This window comes from Equus asinus, chromosome 8 (genome assembly GCF_041296235.1).
Source record: "Equus asinus isolate D_3611 breed Donkey chromosome 8, EquAss-T2T_v2, whole genome shotgun sequence".
Classification (NCBI taxonomy): domain Eukaryota; kingdom Metazoa; phylum Chordata; class Mammalia; order Perissodactyla; family Equidae; genus Equus; species Equus asinus.
The window spans coordinates 8,603,675-8,622,852 of NC_091797.1; the positions used below are offsets into that span (position 1 = coordinate 8,603,675).

Consider the following 19,178-nt stretch of genomic DNA (forward strand, 5'->3'; position numbering starts at 1 on the left):
TGTAAGACTTTATACATACTTTGAGGAATGGTCTGTAAATCATCAAAAATGAAGCTCATCCACTTTCACAAAATAACACAATCTGCCTCTTCTTACTATGTCTTTGATTCCTCTCTTCAAAGCTCCTTCTCTCTTGACTTATATTTCCCGCATGAGAGAAAGGAGAGCGGTAGGGGTGAGCAATGTTCAAAAGCACTTTTTGTTCTTCCTATCCTGGCTTTCCTGAGAAATCACTACTACTTCCTCTTGTCAAAAATCCAGTACCTTTTAAAAGAATCTTTGCATGGAATGCTTCTCAAAATATAGAGATGACATTCTGTTTAGCCATATGACAGTCAATGGGCGTGACAGATGCCAAAGACAGCTTATCTTCATATAACAATGTTTAGATAGCAATAAAGAGGTTTGTGGATTCCTTTTAAAAGTGGGAGATTTTTATTATATGCATCTTTTATTTGCTGCAAAACTTACTCTGCATTTAAAATGGACTTTCATGTGGATTCTTACTTTCAGGGATTTTGTGGGATAAATTGGTATAGTTTGTATCCACTCACCTTCAGGTCTAAATTAGGTACCAGGTGCAATTAAGCCTACTGGCTGCCATTTCTTTCACAGTTCCTGAGCTGGAGCTGGTAGGGACAGCTGTCTTGCTAATCATATAAACCCAGTTGCTCTGAGTTTGTGGATAAAATAGGTTCTTCTTTTTCTTCTAATTTTCTGAAATAGATAATTCTTTTTATGCCCATAACATGTTTGTTAGATCTATAATATAAATGCTTATGTCTGTGGGTAGATAGAGAGATAAATATGATTAGGTGGCAGCTTGTAGACTTGATTTATTAAATGATGTATACTGCCTATGCCCTGCCTGGGATGGCTGGACATGGAGAAGATAGACCAATAGCAGTGTGTCTATATATGAAGTAAGAACACCTGCATTCAGAAAGTCAGTAGGGGAAAAGTCCCATCTGTCCATCCATTCATCCATCCGTTCACCAACATCCCTCCATCCATCCATCTCTGTGTATCTAGTTATCTATCAACCATCTATCCATTTCTTTGCATCTATGTATGTATTATATAGCATAACTCTTCTTCTCTCATTCTTGAATATGAATATATCATGTAAATATGCATATATATACATATTTGTATCTTCAAAATATTTTAAAAGGAACCTGGGAAGAGTGAGTAATATCTTAGGTATATAAGGATAAAGAGGTAAGAGAGACAAAGAGAGTTTCCAGTTTCTGTTTTTGAGGTATCGACAGATTATAAAGTTGAATTGGGAGGTCAGTTAATAGTCAGAATTGATATGGGAATTGAAGAGCATAGTTTCTGAAAATTCAATGGCAAAAATTTCTGTTCGCTGATTATAAAACTTGGGAAAGGGTATAACTGTGTTATAAAATACTATTTCCAACTATAATATAATGTGTATACTAGTTTGGAATGTATAATTGAATGAACACAAGCCCTATACCTAGTGCTGATTTCTTTTTAAATAAGGTTACTTTAACATAGTACATCTTAAAAAAAAATGTTTATTGCATGTGCATTTAAATAACAGTATAGAGTTTTTGACCCTATGGGTTATTTAAAGATGACTTTTTGGGTACCCATAAGAAAAAGTATTTCTGAAATCAAGGGAATAAGTTACACATCCCCAAAACATTTATGACTTTAATTTTATGAAATTGCATGACTTTGAAATGTCTATACGTTGACATGACTGAATGACTGAGCTTTAGCTGTCTTTTAAAAAATAGTGTCCTCCCTTACTAGCTGAAGGCATTATGCACAAATGACTTTTTAATAGTGACTAGTGTTTTAAGGTCACAGGGCAGAATATTTTATTCTTCTAATCCATTTGTCCAAAGCAAAAGTGAAAAATTTGATTTGTCAATTAATTTCATTTTGTTAGAAGCATGTATTCTCCCATGTGTAGCTCATTGTCTTATTTATGCTAGCTAGGTGTCATTTATGTGGTGTCTTAAAGTATCTTGGACATTTTAATATGAACTGCACACTATTGTTCTAAGCACCTTTAAAAATTCACAACCCTTTCTTTACAACTTGCAAAATGTCTTTCAAATGTCTGCCACATCTCCCACATTTTAATTATACCTTTTCTGTTCTATTTTTATGTAAGCTTCTTTCATCTGTTTATATAAGCATTAGAATTCTTATCCCTGTTCTAAAATCTGTGTTTATAAATTCATGGACTTTGTCTCCACTAGACACACTAGGGGGCTTTCATGTTTATTAGTCTTAAAGACTGGGCTCAAGAAAGCTCATTTTTAATGCTTAGTGTGATAAATACTTGAATCGGCAAAAGCGTGTCTTACCAGAAGAGTAAGCTCCTTCAGGACCCATTATTCTTCGAAGCAGGATTCTTAGAGTAATCTTAAGGAACAGTTTCTGTAAATGATTGGTGATGTATTATATATGATACCAGTTAGAATACGTGCTGATTTGATTGTACCACAGTTTTTCCTCAGTAAAATGCAGGTTTTCAGAAATACTGTTTGATCTGTGTTCACAATTGAATTTGAAAGTTTAAACTTGATATTCTGAGGCATATCTTTATCACATTTGCCTCAGTTGTGATGGAATTTTAGGGAAAACATAAGACTGCTAAATTTGCTTACATATCCAAGGGACCTTGAAATTACCTATATATGACAAATTCATTTTTTGTAATCCAATATCCCATTTTTTGAGGGAAATTTTCGTTTTCTGAATCCTTCTTCTGAATTTCTTCCCTAAGATTAAAAGCTTAAATAGTTGCTTTAATTATTGTATAAATTCTTTTGTCATTGTGATTTTCATCTTGTATGGGAAAATGTGAGAGGACAAAGTAGATTATAGAATGAATAGCATGGTACTATCCTTATTAGACCTGGGCCAGTAGGGCCCCTCCTCTGAGCTCTGCACTTTACAGAAGCTCCTTATGGTTCCCCTCTGGCTCTGCCTTTCCTGTGGGAGAAAGGGTCTTATACGGCAAAGCTGTTGTGCCCATGTAGAGTCAGCGCCCCCACTCCCATTCTCTAGATGCTGAAGCCCCCAAATCCCTACCCATTTGTTCCCATGCCCACTTCCAGGGCTTATTTAAATATATTCCTCCAGTCCGTCTTCCTGAGGGCAGACCTCACTGCTAGTGTATGAATATCTAGCCTGAAGGTTTCCAAGGTATGGCTTTGTGCAAGGGATGTATGAGTGAAGCTTGGCGGTATGGGCTGGGTGTCCATCTACCCATGGACAGATTCACACCACAGATGTGCCTACCTCAGTCCTAAAGAATTCTAAGACTTGGCTGTGTGCAAGGATGGAGTTTGGATTTGGGATGGATGTTCACACAAATGTGGGCATGGCCTCTTATAGTATTAGACAGAGCTGAGAGTGAATCTGGCCCTTTCCATACCATTCTGTTATTTAACTGTTCTTGGCTTGGTTTATAACTTTTAAATATTTAACGGATTTCTATTTGTACTACTACACGAGGCTCTGCAAATGGCAGAAATTGGTCTAGACAGAGGTTCCAAATTCTGTTTTCTAAAAGTACAATATTCACTTTTTGTTAGAGACTTGCATCCTTTTTATTTATAGAATTAAAGATCCTACAGGGAACTTTGAGATCATTTTGTCCACTTGCCCACCTAGAATGGAAAATCACTTTGCAGAATCCATGACAGATGCTTGTTCTGACTCTGTTTTAATATTTTTAGACACAGACAGCTTAACAACTTACAAAGCAGTGCTTCCGATTACTTCATTAATTTAAATTTTTAAGAAATGATTTCTAATGTTTAGTCTTGTTCTTTTTTTTCTCCATTTGTTCATATGAAATAGGGCTCAGTGTCGCTACTGTCCAGCCTAAGCCAGGAGTCAGTAATGGGGCCATCTTCTCTGTGCTGAGACTTTCCTCTGGGAATGAGAATTCACTGATTTTTCTTAGTTTTGCTGTGTACACTTTATGTACTTTTATACATGTCATTCATTTTTATATCCATTCAATGAAAATTTATCGAGTGTCCAATGCCCAAGGGCTTTTTTTCATTTCTTAGCTGAGAAAAGATTCTCAGAGTGCTGTTATTATTTCATGGTATTAATTTGTTTTACTAGAATAAAAAAAATTAAGCTATACTTTGTAACAAATGTGTTTATTTTTCCAGAGGACAACTTTTGTTTGATGATTAAGAAATTTCTCTTTCAGGCGTTGCTTCTTCATTAAATTTATTTTATTAAAAATTTTGTGGATTTGGAAGAATGATGGAACGATATGCTTTCTTCTAAAGAATTTATGGTGGGAAACAAGGTAGATTGTTAAGAGAATGTAAATGTCAAAATGTAATTGATATAGAAAATCCTGAGGAATCCACACAAAAATATTAGAACTAATAAAAAAGTACAACAAGGTTGCAGGATACAAGATTATACAAAAGTAAATTGTATTTCTATATCAGAGATGAAGGATCCAAAAATGAAATAATTAAGAAATTAAGAAAATAATTCCATTTACAATAGTTCCAAAAAGAATAAAATACGAATGAGTTTAACAAAAGAACTGCAAGGCTTGTATGCTGAAAATTACAAAACGTTGTTAAAAGACATTAAAGATGTAAATAAATGGGAATGCTTCCCATGTTTATGATTTGAAAGACTAAATGTTATTATGATAACAAAATTCCCTTATCAACTTACAAATTCAATGCAATCCCTATCAAAATTCTAGCTGCTTTCTTGCGCAAACTGGCAAACTAGTCCAAAAACTCATATGGGAATCCAGGGGACCTAATTAGCCAAAATAATCATGAAAAACATGAACAAATTTGGAGAACTCACAGTTCCTAATTTCAGAACTTACTGCAAAGCTACAGTAATCAAGACAATGAGGTATTGATGTAAGGATAGACAGACAGATCAATGAACAGATTTGAAAGTGCAGAAATAGACCTTCATGTTATGGGCAATTGATTTTTGACAAGGGTGCCAAGAACATTCAGTGTGGAAGAAATAGTCTTTTTCACAAATGGTGATGGGATATCCACATTCAAGAGAATGAAGTTGGACCGCTACCTCACACCATACACAAAAGATTAATTCAACATGAATCAAAGACCGAAATGTAAGAACTGAAATTGTAAAACTCTTATGAGAGTAAATCTTTGTGACCATGGGTTAGGCAATGGTTTCTTAGATATAACACAAAAGTTAAGTGATAAAAACAAACAGATAAATTGGACTACATCAAAATTAAAACTTTTGTGGTGTGAATGATCCCGTCGTGGTAGTGAAAAGAAAACACAAAGAATAGCAGAAAATATTTGCAAATTACTTGTCTGATAAGGGAGTTGTAGCCAAGAAGATAAAGAACTTATACAACTCACTTATAAAAAGCCAATTAATGCAATTAAAAATGGGCAATGGATTAGAGCAGCCATTTCTCCATAGAATATATGCAAATTACCAGTAATCACATTAAAAGATACTCAATATAATTTTTTTCTTTTTGAGTAAGATTAACCCTGAGCTAACATCTGTCACCAATCCTCCTCTTTTTTTGCTGAGGAAGACTGGTCCTGAGCTAACATCTGTGCCCACCTTCCTCTACTTTATATGTGGGACACTTGCCATGGCATGGCTTGCCAAGTGGTGTGTAGGTCTGCACCTGGAATCTGACCCCGCAAACCCTAGGCCACCGAAGCAGAACATGCAAACTGAACTGCTGTGCCACCGGGCCAGTCCCGATATAATTAACTATTAAAATGCAAATCACATTCACAATGAGATGCAACTTCACACACACTAGGATGGCTAAAATAAAGACAGACAATAACAAGTGTTGATGAAGATGTGGGGAAACTGGAACCCTCATGCATTGCTCATGGGATTTTAAAATGGTACAGTAACTTTGGAAAGCAGTTTAGTGGTTCCTCAAAATGTTAAGCATTAAGGAAAAAATTGTTGTTTATAGGTAATGAAACTTAGAACTAAAAGTGTAAGTGGACTTACACAAGGTCAAGTAATAAGGTAGTGGTACATCTTGTAGTTCCTAGTTTATAATCATATGGATTTGATCAAATGGGTATGTTTTAGCTGCCTATGTTCAGCATGGGAATAGTAATGAAACATGAACTTCATGTTCTAGGAAACTGTCAAAATTATAACATATGACAAAGAGAAATTAGAAGCTTATCCACTGTTGTTTATGTCTTCCTATCTTTAAAAAAAGGAAAATGTCTGTCTGAAATGTGACAAGGGGAGTGCAAATTAAGTTATAAAGTGGAAAGAAAATAATGAACAGTTGCACCATACAGGATTCCTCCTGAGTGGCTGGTACAGTTGTGTCTTTGTTGAGGAGAAATATCTCAAGACCCAAATTTCCAAGCCTACAATCAAGCACCTGTTCCCACTGCATGTTCCTGATTCCTGAGGGATGTAGAGGGATTGTCTCCTGGGCCTTTACCACAAAACGCTTTCTAGTTTATCTTGATAAGCTATGCCATTTGTGAGGCCTGTGGAATCTTTTTGTCCCCAAGCCTAACCTGAGATTAACTTCAAACTGGGTGGCAACCAGACACTGGCCCCTTCCCCTTAGGACCAAGGCTGGGACTCGTTCCTCAAGGATTTACAGCTTCACTGGGGAGGAGAGGCAGAGGTAGACGGACTCAAAGAAAATAAAACATTTCTCACTACATCTAAGGAAGAGCAATTGAAGATAGGCCCTTAGGCTGCATTTTGTCCGGGACCACACCACGGTGGTGAGAGGCCCATTCATAGGATGAGGCCAGTCTGTTTTATTACATCAGCTGCATGGGAATAACTAAAACGAGGAAGAGAAAGAAGAAGTGAAAAGAGGAACATCACCTTTAAGCACTATAGAGACTTTGTTTTCTCCTAGGGACCCTGATTGTTTAACTTTGATTCCGTAGAGGAGCTTTCCTCTTAGAGCTGGGTAAAGGTGGTTGGGATAGGGAGAAAAGGTTGGTAAACTTTTCCCAGAGATTAGAATTCACCACAAACACCAAGAGCGTAAATTAGATCCTGTCTAATTTTCAAAATAACCCAACAAGTTAGGAGGTGACACACACGCACACACATATGTGGAATCAGTCCCTTCCATATACTAGTGTCATAATTGGATATTATTTGCATATATTGTATTCATCAAGAACATTGATGCTAAGGAAGATAGACTTCCAATTTATATTTATGCCATTCATAAATACTGCAAAAATATTTAATAACCTCACTTTACCTTTGAGAGTTTGGCTTATTGAAATATACAGATAAGAAATTAGGAATGGTGTGAACAACAATAAAATAAGGACTATTTTCCTGCGATACTTGTAATTATTAGTCACTACATAATTAGCAATTGAAGACAGAGTGTTACTTCTTCTACGTCCCAATGACTCACACACAATAAGACATGCTCCCTAACATTTGCTGAGTGAGTGGAAGTACTGGATGAGGAAATGGTGCCTTGGAGCATGATGAATGTGAAGCGGGTCATGGTCAGTTCTGTTTAAATACTTTCTGCTATTGACATATTAGGAATTTTTTTTTTTTTTTTAAAGATTTTATTTTTTCCTTTTTCTCCCCAAAGCCCCCCGGTACATAGTTGTGTATTCGTCGTTGTGGGTTCTTCTAGTTGTGGCATGTGGGACGCTGCCTCAGCGTGGTCTGATGAGTAGTGCCATGTCCGCGCCCAGGATTCGAACTAACGAAACACTGGGCCGCCTGCAGGGGAGCGCGCGAACTTAACCACTCGGCCACGGGGCCAGCCCCGACATATTAGGAATTTTTAACTCCAGTGAATAATAGCTCACCTTTATTCAATTCAAGAAAGTTGATTTTTAAACACAAAGAATGCCTAATACAATTAGACTTTTAAACATCTTGAGAATAAATACAAATTCAAGCACAACTGCGTGCAGTGTTTCTGTAAAATTAGTCTAAATGGTGAATAAATTTGGATTTAGATAATTATCACAGTGAAAGTAGTCTTGAAAAAAGGCTTTTAATTTGACCCTCACCACGGCAGCTTGAGCTGATGCTGATTCTCAATGTGTTGTTTTCTTTTTATTAAGATAGTCTATCTCAAGATATCTTTGACAAAACGAAAGTCTCTCGTTTTTTCCATAAGCATAGGATGTGTGTTCTACTTGTGCTTTGGAAATAAACATAGTTGAATATGAATATGAGAAAATCAGAAATAACTTAGTGTGACTACAGACTGCTCCTACTTAACATTAGTCATTTGTTTTTAAAAATCAAATATATTCAATAAAAATACTGAGAGCTTATTTTCTAGTATTTTACATGAAAAAATTATAATACATTACGTGTCAAGTCAAAAGCTTCAACCAATTTCCTATAATATAGCAAAAAAATTACAGTTAAACAGCAGCATATAAGTAACAAGAAATAATGTTTGGTTGTAAAATGTTTAAAATTTCACTTAATGACCACTAAACAATAAGGTTGTAAAAAAAAAGTTACTTTAAATGCTTATCACCTCTTTTAGATGTCACTCCCCTTTCTTTGGGCTTTTCAAAACATGTATATGAGATTAAAACCATTCAGGATTATTAAAATGTTATATTGTGTTTTGTGGAAATAAATGTGAATTTTAAAATATGGTATTGTGTTTTGTGGAAATATGTTTTCCCATGTAAACAATAATCTAAAAATTATTGTATTGAAAGTCACATATTCTATGAAGGTTTTGTATTAAAAAACAAAGACATTCTTCTAGAAAATCTTGTTTGGACAGACAGTCTGATGAGTAACCCTGATTTTGAGTTTATACTTGAAATTGTCCATTGTAATGAGTGCTTGCAGTAAAAACATAATAAATTTGATGTTTCCCTGACCTCAAGGAAGTCACAGTTTAATGGGGAAAAACCACAAGGCGATAAAGGTGCTGTATTTAAAAAGTACAGAGCACCAAGGAGGCCTGGGAAGGGGTAATCACATGAAGTAAGTGTTCCAGCTGGGCCTGCATTGAAGAAAGAGTAATCCTTCGTTGATCAGAGGAAGGAGGAAAGACCCCAAGCAGAGGCCTAAGGACTTTGAAAGCACCTGGTTTGCTTAGGGACATGTGAGCAGAGAATGCAGTGTTTGCCTCAGGATGGCAAGAGACAGGAAAGGCGTGGTCGATCAATGTTTAGTGACAGGAAAAAAGATTAAGAACTTAACCTTCAGGCAGTGAGAAGCAGGTACACGTCAGAGTGGTGACTCATTCATTCAACAAGAAAATTTGGATGCTCAGTATAGCCAGGGAATAAACACAATAGAAATACCACATTCCAATAGAAAAGGGAAATGTGTAACTCTCATAACTGTGTTTTAAAAAGATGACTTGGATGTGAAAGGTAAGTTATACATGGATCTTCAGGGGAAGTAGTTGAGAGGCTTCTGCCATGGTAAGATGGATGGTGACGGGGATTGGAGTAGTGATGACAGAGCCCCTGGAGTGGCGAAGCTGGATATGAGAGGGGCTTCACAGATGGAATCAACCGGACTTGATGACTACTGCATGTGGAATGGTGAGGACCAGGGAGTAACTAATGTTTCAGTGCCTAAGATTTGTGTTCTTGGGTGACCAGGAAAATTGTGGTGGAAGGGAACACAGGGAGAGAGTCGGCTTTAGAGTTAAGGTGAATTTAACTTGAGGTATGCTGAGCTTCACGTGTTTTGGAACTTTTAGAGTGGAAATGTAGAGTAGGAAGTTGAGGAAGAGATTTAAAACTCAGGAAGGTGGTTTGGGCTTGACGTCTGAAAAAATGAAAGATGGTAGATGGGGATTGTGAGAGTGGTGGAGATCCTCTGGAAGTGTGCTCACCTCAGGTCACTTCAAAGAACATGATTTAGTTCCAAGGATGGAAAGAAAGGGGAAAATGTTATCAGGCTGAAGGATCCGCAGTACAGGAAGGTGTCAAGGAGCTTAGAACAGGGCTCAGGAAAGCAATAAACCAGGGCAGCCGTTTAGAGAAGGCTTACACTCACTGTGTTCACGTCCTCTCTACCCAGCCTCTCATAAATCTGCTCCAGTGAGTGACTGAAATCGTTCTTAGAAAGACCACTAGCATCCTTCACCTTGCCAAGTCCAGTGGTCAAGACTCAGTGTTCATTAATTAAACTTAGTGGGATGATTCCATTAATTTCTTCCCATTCTTAGGGTACTTTCTGTATTTGAATTTTGTGATCTTCATTCTTCTGGTTTTCCTCCCGTTTCACTGTTTGCCCCTTCTTTCTTCATTTGCTGAATCTGCCTCTTCCTGTCTTCATTCACCAGGCTCAGGCCTTGGTAACCTTCCTTCCTCCATCCCAATCCACAGCTATGAATTTGAGCGTCAATCACAGGCTAATGACTCAAAAATTCATATGTCAACCCCTGGCCTTTTCCCTGCGTTCCAGAATTAGGTACCTAATGCCCTATCGTACATCTCCACTTAGATATCATCTAAATATAACACAATACAACTCATAATTTTCCCTGCCAAGCCTGATGTTAGAATTTGACTTTAGACTTAGAATTTGAAATGCTAGTATCCTGTTGTATTATGGTATACAGATCTCTAACATTTCACCATGGGGAATTCTAAAAAGAAGTTGGAAGTTTTCTATATTGTACTCTTTTATTCTGTTAACACTAATCATTAAAGCTTTGCTTCTTTATTCAAATATGAAGAGCAAATGGGCCAGCCCTGATGGCCTAGTGGTTAAAGTCTGACGCACTCCACTTTGGCAGCCTGTGTTCAGTTCCCGGGCATGGAACCACACCACCCACCTGTCAGTAGCCATGCTGTGGTGGCAGCTCACATACAAAGAAGAAGATTGGCAACAGACGTTAGCTCAGGGCTAATCTTTACCAGAAAAAATAGAAGAAAGCAAATACAAAGAGCAGAAAACATTTTTACTTAGAAACTAAGAGTATAATTTGAAGGTGGAACAAGTAGGATAACCTTTGCTCAGTTATAGTGTGTAAATATGAGTTCTTCATGCTTCATTTATAATGAGGAGTTCTAATCACTGGGCAGCTGAGCATCAGGTATATTATAACGTCCCTTCTGAAAATGTCCATAAATAAAAGGATTTTTTACAACCTCCTATTGACTTTGGTTTTAGCTGAGCATAAATTTCAAAACAACTCAATACTGTCAGCATCCCTGTTGTTATGTTTAAAGTTCATTTACGTTTTATTGACAATAACTCGTTTTCTTCCTAGACCAATTCCATGTTCTTTGCTTTAATGTGTTTTACAGTTACACCTTTCATATAAATGTTTCATTTCCAAAGTCTACTTGGTAATTAAATGTATCTTGATTCTTTAAAATTTCCTTAGAGCTAGAGGTTATATTTGCGAATATTTTAAATTTGTCCCTCTTTTTTTAGAATTTTGGAATTATGGGTCCCTGGAAGAGCATGTATTTCACTCTCTGTGAAGAAATTTTGGCATGAAAAGCTTTGTATAATTTGCTTGACTGAGAATATATTTAGTATTATTTAGTATATAGTTCTTTTTTTTTTGAGGAAGATTAGCCCTCAGCTGACATCTGCCACCAACCCTCCTCTTTTTGCTGGGGAAGACTGGCCCGCTGTAACATCTGTGCCCATCTTCCTCTACTTTATATGTGGGATGCCTGCCACAGCATGGCTTGACAAATGGTGCATAGGTCTACACCCAGGATCTGGACTGGCGAACCCCAGGCTGCCAAAGCAGAATGTGGGAACTTAACCTCTGTGCTGCCGGACTGGCACTTAGTATATAGTTCTAAGAAGATTGGCTATGTGATTTCTTGGTTAAATAAATGTATGCATAGAGGTGATATAGTGCCACGAGGGTAAAAAATGCTAAGTAAAGGTAACTAAACAAACCAAAAATTAGACAAACGAGGAGCATTTAATTGCAAAAGTAAAAAACATGATCAGATGAATATTCTAAACATACACCCACACCCACACCCACACAGAGACATGATCAACCTTTTTGCTAGGACCACTTATCTAGGGCTATCCTCTATTCCTCTCTCCCTCCCACTTCACTCTCTATCCATAGTTAGGATAGGATGTCTTACCGTCAAGGTTTATCTCAAGTCTGGTTACTGGTAACTCTTTAACCTCAGTCATGTATGCTAAGGATCCCTCATTATCCCCTGGCTTTTCCTCTTTTCCTTCTATATTTAATCCGCCTCACATGAGGTAGACTAATTCAGTAGTATTTATTGAATTAATGACAACATAATGTCATTACTCTCATTGATTAGCATGATAAAATAACTGACGTACATCATAAGGTCCCTGGATCATGCAAAGTATGTTCTCTTTGAAATGACTAGAAAATAAGTAGTTTATTTTAGAAAGATTACTTAAAATATGTCAGTGCCTAATTTTAAATTTGATTTTAAGAGAAAAACTCATGACTTTCCCATAGAACCAGGTAATTCTCTGTTTGCATGTGTGTAATAATATGTTATTTAGATTTAAAAATAAGAGCCTCTGTAATGTACCACTTGCAAAAATGAATATAACCACAATAAAATAACTTATGTAAAGCATTAATATGCAGACAGAGCCTAACACATCAGTTTTATAACTATTAATGATTCTAACATCTTATGCCAGCTGTGTCTTGGAGGTCAGAAGAATACTAGGTAGAAGTGTGTGGAGGCCACTGTGAAGTACCTAACACACCTGGTTTACAAGTATGAATTATGAGTGCAGAGAAAATCCCGTGTTAAGAAAGTGACTTGAATATTAAGGTATAAATTGAGATATTCAAATAGAATCCCTTTCACTGAAATTTTAGTGATATTTTCAGAATGAGTTTAATCTAAACTTTAAACTATTTGACACTAATCTATCTTGAGGTTATGTATTAAACTACAAATATAGCACAGATATTAAAAATATTTTAAAAAATTATTAGCAAAATGAAGAGCCATTCTTGATATGTAAGAATCGTCTAGTATGATTGCTCAGTCCAGCCAGTTGCATTCCCTATTTCTCCATAAGGCTTTCTTAACCAAAGGATCAGTTTCTGGCCTCCTCTTAGTGAAATTTTGCCTATGACTCTAGTTCAAAGGTTACTTTGTCCTTTAAGTTAAATAGAGTACTAATGAGAATAATAATAAAAACAGCAATGTTTTTGCCAGGTATTTCTCTAAGCACTTTGCTTATATTAACTAATTTAATCCTCACAATGCCCCAAGAGTTCTTTCCTAACTTCCAGCTGTGAAACTGAGACAGACGTATGCAGCTCATATGCTACAGCATGAGTTTTAACCACTGTCTGGAACTAATTATTTTGTACCAGTTACTTCTAATCTATTGAATCTTGCCTTATTGTTTGCACCTCTCAGTCTCAAAATCACTCTCTCTGTCTCTTTTCAACTCTTCTCCCCTCACTCCTCTTCCTTCTGCCTCTCTCTCTCCTTCAGATCAGAACATTGAGCTAATCATGTTTCTCAGTTCATGTCACATTTCTTATGATTCTTTCATGAAACAGTTTCTTGAATGATAGCTTTTAGTGTTTCTTCAGTTTTACTGCTTTAGTTTTCATCTTCTAGGAACTCCAGTTAAACTTGCCTTGGCCCTTCTTTGCCTGTCTTCCACATCTGTCATTTTCTCTCAAACTTTTTAACTTTCTGATTTTATAATGGTTCTTAATTCTCTCCTCTATTTCTGTTTCTGTTCTTTGATCTATTTAATCTTGTTTTACTTCTAGTTTATTCTTCATTTATGAAATAAATTCTGTTTTATTCCTGAGCTCTTACAGATCTTTTTAGACACTTCTCTAATTTAATTGCTTCTTTACAACCCTTTTCTGTTTCTGATATATATTCTTCTTTCATTGTTTTTATAGTTTTCTTACTTTCTTTTCCTTCATTTTTAATATTATATTTTAGTGGTTTTCTGCTTTGTTATCATATGTTTCACTCCTGTTTTCATTTTCTGCTAATATATTATTGGGTTCATTTTCCTTTTTTTTTGTTTTCTTATGGTATACTTGTACGAGGTTCAACACAATCTGTTTTCTTGTTAATGTTTAAATGAGAAAGTTTTGCCTGTGCCCTTAGGAGGTGTCTGTCAGAACAGACTGTTCAGCTCGAGTAGCATCCTTGCTTCATGCTCCAGTAGGATTTTTCTTGAAGCAATTTTTCTGCCTCAGGAAGGGACTTCATCCTTAAAGAAGGCAACTTTGTTGTTTGCTGAGGTCCTGGAGTACTTGTGCTACCTTAGTACCTTCAGCTTTTTCCTCATGCATTATGTGGTCTCCATTGTCTACTTCAAACTCACTCATAAATTGGAGCTTGGGTGGTCTTGTCCCAGTTTCACAGGTTTTTTCTTCAGATCATGTTGAGCATTCTACTATGGAGGTCATCTCTGCCTTTGATGATGAATACTTGCTTGAAATGTCTATGTTCTAGGACTATTGGAACCATCAGAACTTTTCGTTTTCATTCTTCCACAATCTCCCCATAATTACTCCATCACATAGGACCCTGTGCAGTTGCTGATATTTTCAGTGTTTTGACAAACCCACTTGTTACTATAGGTTCTTGTAGATCACCTGGATTTGGGGGATATCTTCAGAGTTTTTTTTTTTTCTTTTATGATCCTAGGTGCTCTGTCTTGTTTCTATAAGAGAAGGAGGTAGGGTTAAAAAAGTAAGTGGAGGAACATGGAAGTCATAGAAACATTTCTACTGTTTGTGGCAATGTGCCTGGTATATTTTTTAGAGAAAAATAGCAGAGTTTAGTCAAATTAAGTATGTGCATAATTTATGAACCAAAATTCCACTCTTGTATACATACTCCAAAGAAATTCTCATACGCCTCTTTCATTCCAAGATGGATCCAGTATGGAAAAAGATCAGATTGATTTAGATCTAACTTTTAACTCAATAAGATAGAATACACACCCTTTTCATGTAATATTCATGAGTCCTGACCCAAAATTTACCCACTAAGAAATCCCTCATTGAATTCTAAAATATAGAAATAATACAAAAAGTCCAATTTTAATAAAGAAATTAAAACCAAAATAAGAAGACTGGCTCTGCCATCTGGACATTTTTTAAATTGTCTATATTGTCTAAATATTTTACAATGAGCATGCATTAATTATGAAATAAGAAAAGAATTACTTTAAACTAAAAATTAGAAAAGGAAATGTGCTGTATCCATTGCTTTCTGTGGTTTTAAAAACCAGGCAATTTTGGCATACACCATTCTGTGACTGTGCAGTTGACAAATGTAATTACTGAGCTGTTAGTCACGTAGATATGTCAGGGAAGACCAGATAACTCCCTGCAAGTATCAGAAGGGCAAAAGAAATGTCAAAACTTCTAAAAAGAAAGTGTAGGAAGGAACAGAAGAAGCAGTGGAAATGGTATTTTATTCCCTTCTGTTTCTCAGTGGAAAAGTTATTGGAATTAATCATTGATTCGTCAAATTGCAAGCATCTAAAATTGCCTAAGGTAGTAGTTTTGTTGAGAGCAAATAATGTCAGACAAATTCAATTTATTTTTATGGGAGAGTGACAAGGGAGAAACTGTACATTTAATAGATTGGAAACTGAGTCGGCGTTTTCAGTGTGTCCCACATTACAATTGCCTCAGCATGCTGGGAAGTAGATATTAAGTAGGTGCATGTACCCAAAGGGCAGTGATGAAAAGTTAATTGTCAGTATCAGAGGATATAATGAATATTCTTTCTTTGCAGTTGTCAGAGTTCTGTATGTAAGAATTATGTAAGGAATCGAAAGAAAGGCCTGACTAGAGGGTGCTTCTGGTTTAAAAAGACAGCCAGTTGAAATGACTTGTTAACACTCTGGGATAGAAAAGTCAGAATCTGATGCTGTCATACTGAGTAGAAATTATAGACATATTACACATATGTTCTTTTCAAAAACAGCTCAGTTCATTTTCAGATAGTTGTCTTTAGGGAAATTATAGCATGTAACTGGAAAAACGATTGTAAATGACTGTACAAACCAGGCAGTGTCGCATTCGTTCTGGCGTTATCTGGGTGAGCCATGTACTATTACTTCAGAAAGATTTTTTAAAAATTGAACATGGGTCAAATAAACAATCCACTAGGAGATTAATACCTGGAATGCTACAGGGATTTCACATAAGCTATGTGAATCATTTTGGGAAAGATGCTAATTAAAAATAAAATAAAGAACAAAGCTGTTAGATGCAATGTAGTATTCCTCTTATCTCCAGAAGTAGTCAGACCTTTTAAAAAATAATTGTTTCAAAATGCAATATAAATTGTATGAATTAAGAATGTCCATACATAATAACTATCATCAGCTCTCCTGTCCTCAAAAATAGCAGAATGTTCTTGTTCCTCTCTAATAAAACTAAAAACCACTCATGTTCATGTCTTAATTTAGGTAGTGCTTTGGAATAGTACCATTGGCCAAGAACAAGGAGGCAAGAAATATTTACAGGTGATTTTATGGTAATAATAACTGTCAAATAAACATAAAAGAAACAAGGGAAATGAATTTTTCAAGATTTCTCTAAAACATTGATATATGGGTTTTTTTTTTTTGGTGAGGAAGATTGGCCCTGAGCTAACATCTGTGCCAGTTTGCCTCTATTTTGTATGTGGGATGCTGCCACAGCATGGCTTGATGAGCGGTTTGTAGCTCTGCCCCTGAGATCCTAACTCACAAACCCCAGGCCACTGAAGCTGAGCATGTGAACTTAACCCCTACACCACTGGGCCGGCCCCTAGAACATTGATTTTACATAGTGAACTCCATTCAGTGACTCTAGTTACATATATTCTTCTCACCATTTCATTCCTACCTTGTTACACCAAGTGAGCATTATTTCTCAGCTAGCCAAATGCAAGTTGGTTTCCTTGTTTGCTTGCTTGCTGCTATGACTGGTTTTGCATATTGTATCTGCTGTTATCTTTACAAATAACAATCAAATATGGCTGTCTCCCTCCCCCACCAAAACCACCCGGTGGCTTCCCATTATATTCACAATAAAAAGCAGAGAACGTCACATGCCCTAACAAGGCCTTACATGATCTGCCCTAGCAAACCTCTTCTCTGTATTCACGTTCTTCAACCACACAGGCTTTCTTGTTTCCTACTGTTTCAAGAGGACGTCAAGCTGTTTCTCCATCAGATTGTAAGATCTGATATCTCGATCTTCTCATGGCTTACTCTTTCTCATTATTCAGGGCTCTGCTCAGATATCACCCTATAAATCTAAAGTAATAGCCCCACTCCTTGACTCTACTCTCCTTTATATTCTTAATAGCTTTATTGTGTTTGTTCTTTATCCCCACATATAAATATGCATGTGCACATATATTCATTTTCTAAGTGTTCATTTTCCCCAGCAAAACATAGATTCTATAAAAGCAGAGACATTTTCTTGTTTTCTATCTGTGATATCCATAGTAGAAGTTCAAAAATCTTTGTGGAATAAATTAATTTTGAAAACAAAGAGTGGATAAAATAGTGTACATTTGCTCAAAAATATCTACTTTGAGAACATTCTCATAGGGCAAAACTAGTAATTCCTCTTAAACATCTAGAAAGATAATTTCGTGTTGACGAGTATGAATGATAGCATTTATAGATTTAGTCTTTTATGTGGCTTTTCTATGATTCCTCCCTTTTTAATTGCCTTTCAGATTGGTTAGAACATAAAATGCTATTTCATTGCTACCCTATTTTAGATAATGGATGATTACTGTTTTCACTTATTTTTTTTCTTAGGAATAATTCTGAGTAAAAATAAAACATATAACCTTAAAATATATTTTGTTTTAGTCATTGCTCCTGGGAAAATTATGTTTGCTTAGATATAGTAAATAGTCAAAGGACGTATTCTTCCTCGTGTTTTGTTTGAGGATGTTAAAAATTAATTATATGCATCATTTGTTTCCCAGAAGACTGTTACATTTTCAATGGTCCTTTCTTAGTTTTAGTTGACAGAGGTCATCTTACCTCTGGTAGCAGCATTCGTGTAGCTGTTAACAAGGTGCCGTTTCAGCCCTTTGATCAAGATTCTTCAAAATCTCATTTAAGAAGGGGAGTAATAACCTCAGCATACTAATGATGACTTCTCATTTCACTTATTGTTTTTTCTGTGAAATTTTTTTCAGAAATTGAAAAATTTCAAGGTTCTGATGGAAAAAAGGAAGATGAAGAAAAGAAGTATCTTGATGTCATCAGCAACAAAAACATCAAGCTCTCAGAAAGGGTACTGATTCCTGTCAAACAGTATCCAAAGGTACTGCAGTATATGCTTTGTTCTCGAAGAATTAAGAAAAACTGGTAAAAATAAGATTTGGTGTTTTATTCATTGCCTTTCATGAAGTAAGTACTTAAAGCTTCATGATATTAGTATACACAAATATGTGAGACTGACATAGTGGAAGGAGAATTCTTTGAAAGTACTATGTTGCGTAATTTTCTCCTGAAGGCTCTAGCAGTTTTATTCTGTGAATGTGGGAAGCATAATTAGATACTTTAACCATTTATTTAACATGTAAATCATTCAACAATTTGTCCAAACATGTACACTCACTTGATTACGTTTTGGTTCATGTTAAAATGTGTATTCTTATTATGAAAGGGAGTAGAATTAATGACACAAAAGATACAGCATTAGCCACTTAGTGGGGAATTATTATATCCGGGAAAGCAATATAGTCTTTATTAGATCATTGGATTGTAACCACTAGTCTTCTGCATTCAGAGTTAACTTATAAAAATAATTATGATATTGTTGCCTTGGACGTACTTTTTCAATAGATATTTTGTTATCATGTGAGATTTGTATCACGAGAATCATGATTATAAAACATGGCATTCAGTGGCATGATTTCGTCAGAAACATTCATAAATCCCAATGGGTAAAAGAAGTTTCCTTTTCTTTTTTTTTCCCCAAATAAATTAAGTAAGCTAAAAATGGAAACCTAAAGATTCAAGCTAGTAATTTACTTTCTGAAGAATAAATCTGAAGCAAGGACCATGTAATTATCCTAATAATAAAGATCACAGAAATAAATGCTGTAGTTTACCAATTGTCTTCTAGTATGATCTTTTAGTAAATATAATTAAGTAGAATTGTTGTTTTTATTTCAAACAGGGATAAACTGTTGCAGTCCGCCAAACCATAGAAT

The 19,178-nt window shown here is 35.8% G+C and overlaps 1 protein-coding gene across 4 annotated transcripts in view; it reads left to right on the forward strand.

Annotated features, from left to right (window-relative positions):
• Positions 1-19,178, forward strand: part of KHDRBS2 (KH RNA binding domain containing, signal transduction associated 2) — a 560,070-nt gene that overhangs the window by 61,892 nt on the left and 479,000 nt on the right. For all 4 annotated transcript variants that reach the window (XR_011504916.1, XR_006532064.2, XR_011504917.1 and 1 more), the window contains exon 2: positions 18,156-18,283. Coding sequence is in view for 1 of the 4 variants with exons in the window: in XM_014860065.3 (XP_014715551.1) it covers positions 18,156-18,283 (128 nt within the window). In the remaining 3 variants the exon portion in view is untranslated. The remainder of the gene's footprint in view (positions 1-18,155; positions 18,284-19,178) is intronic.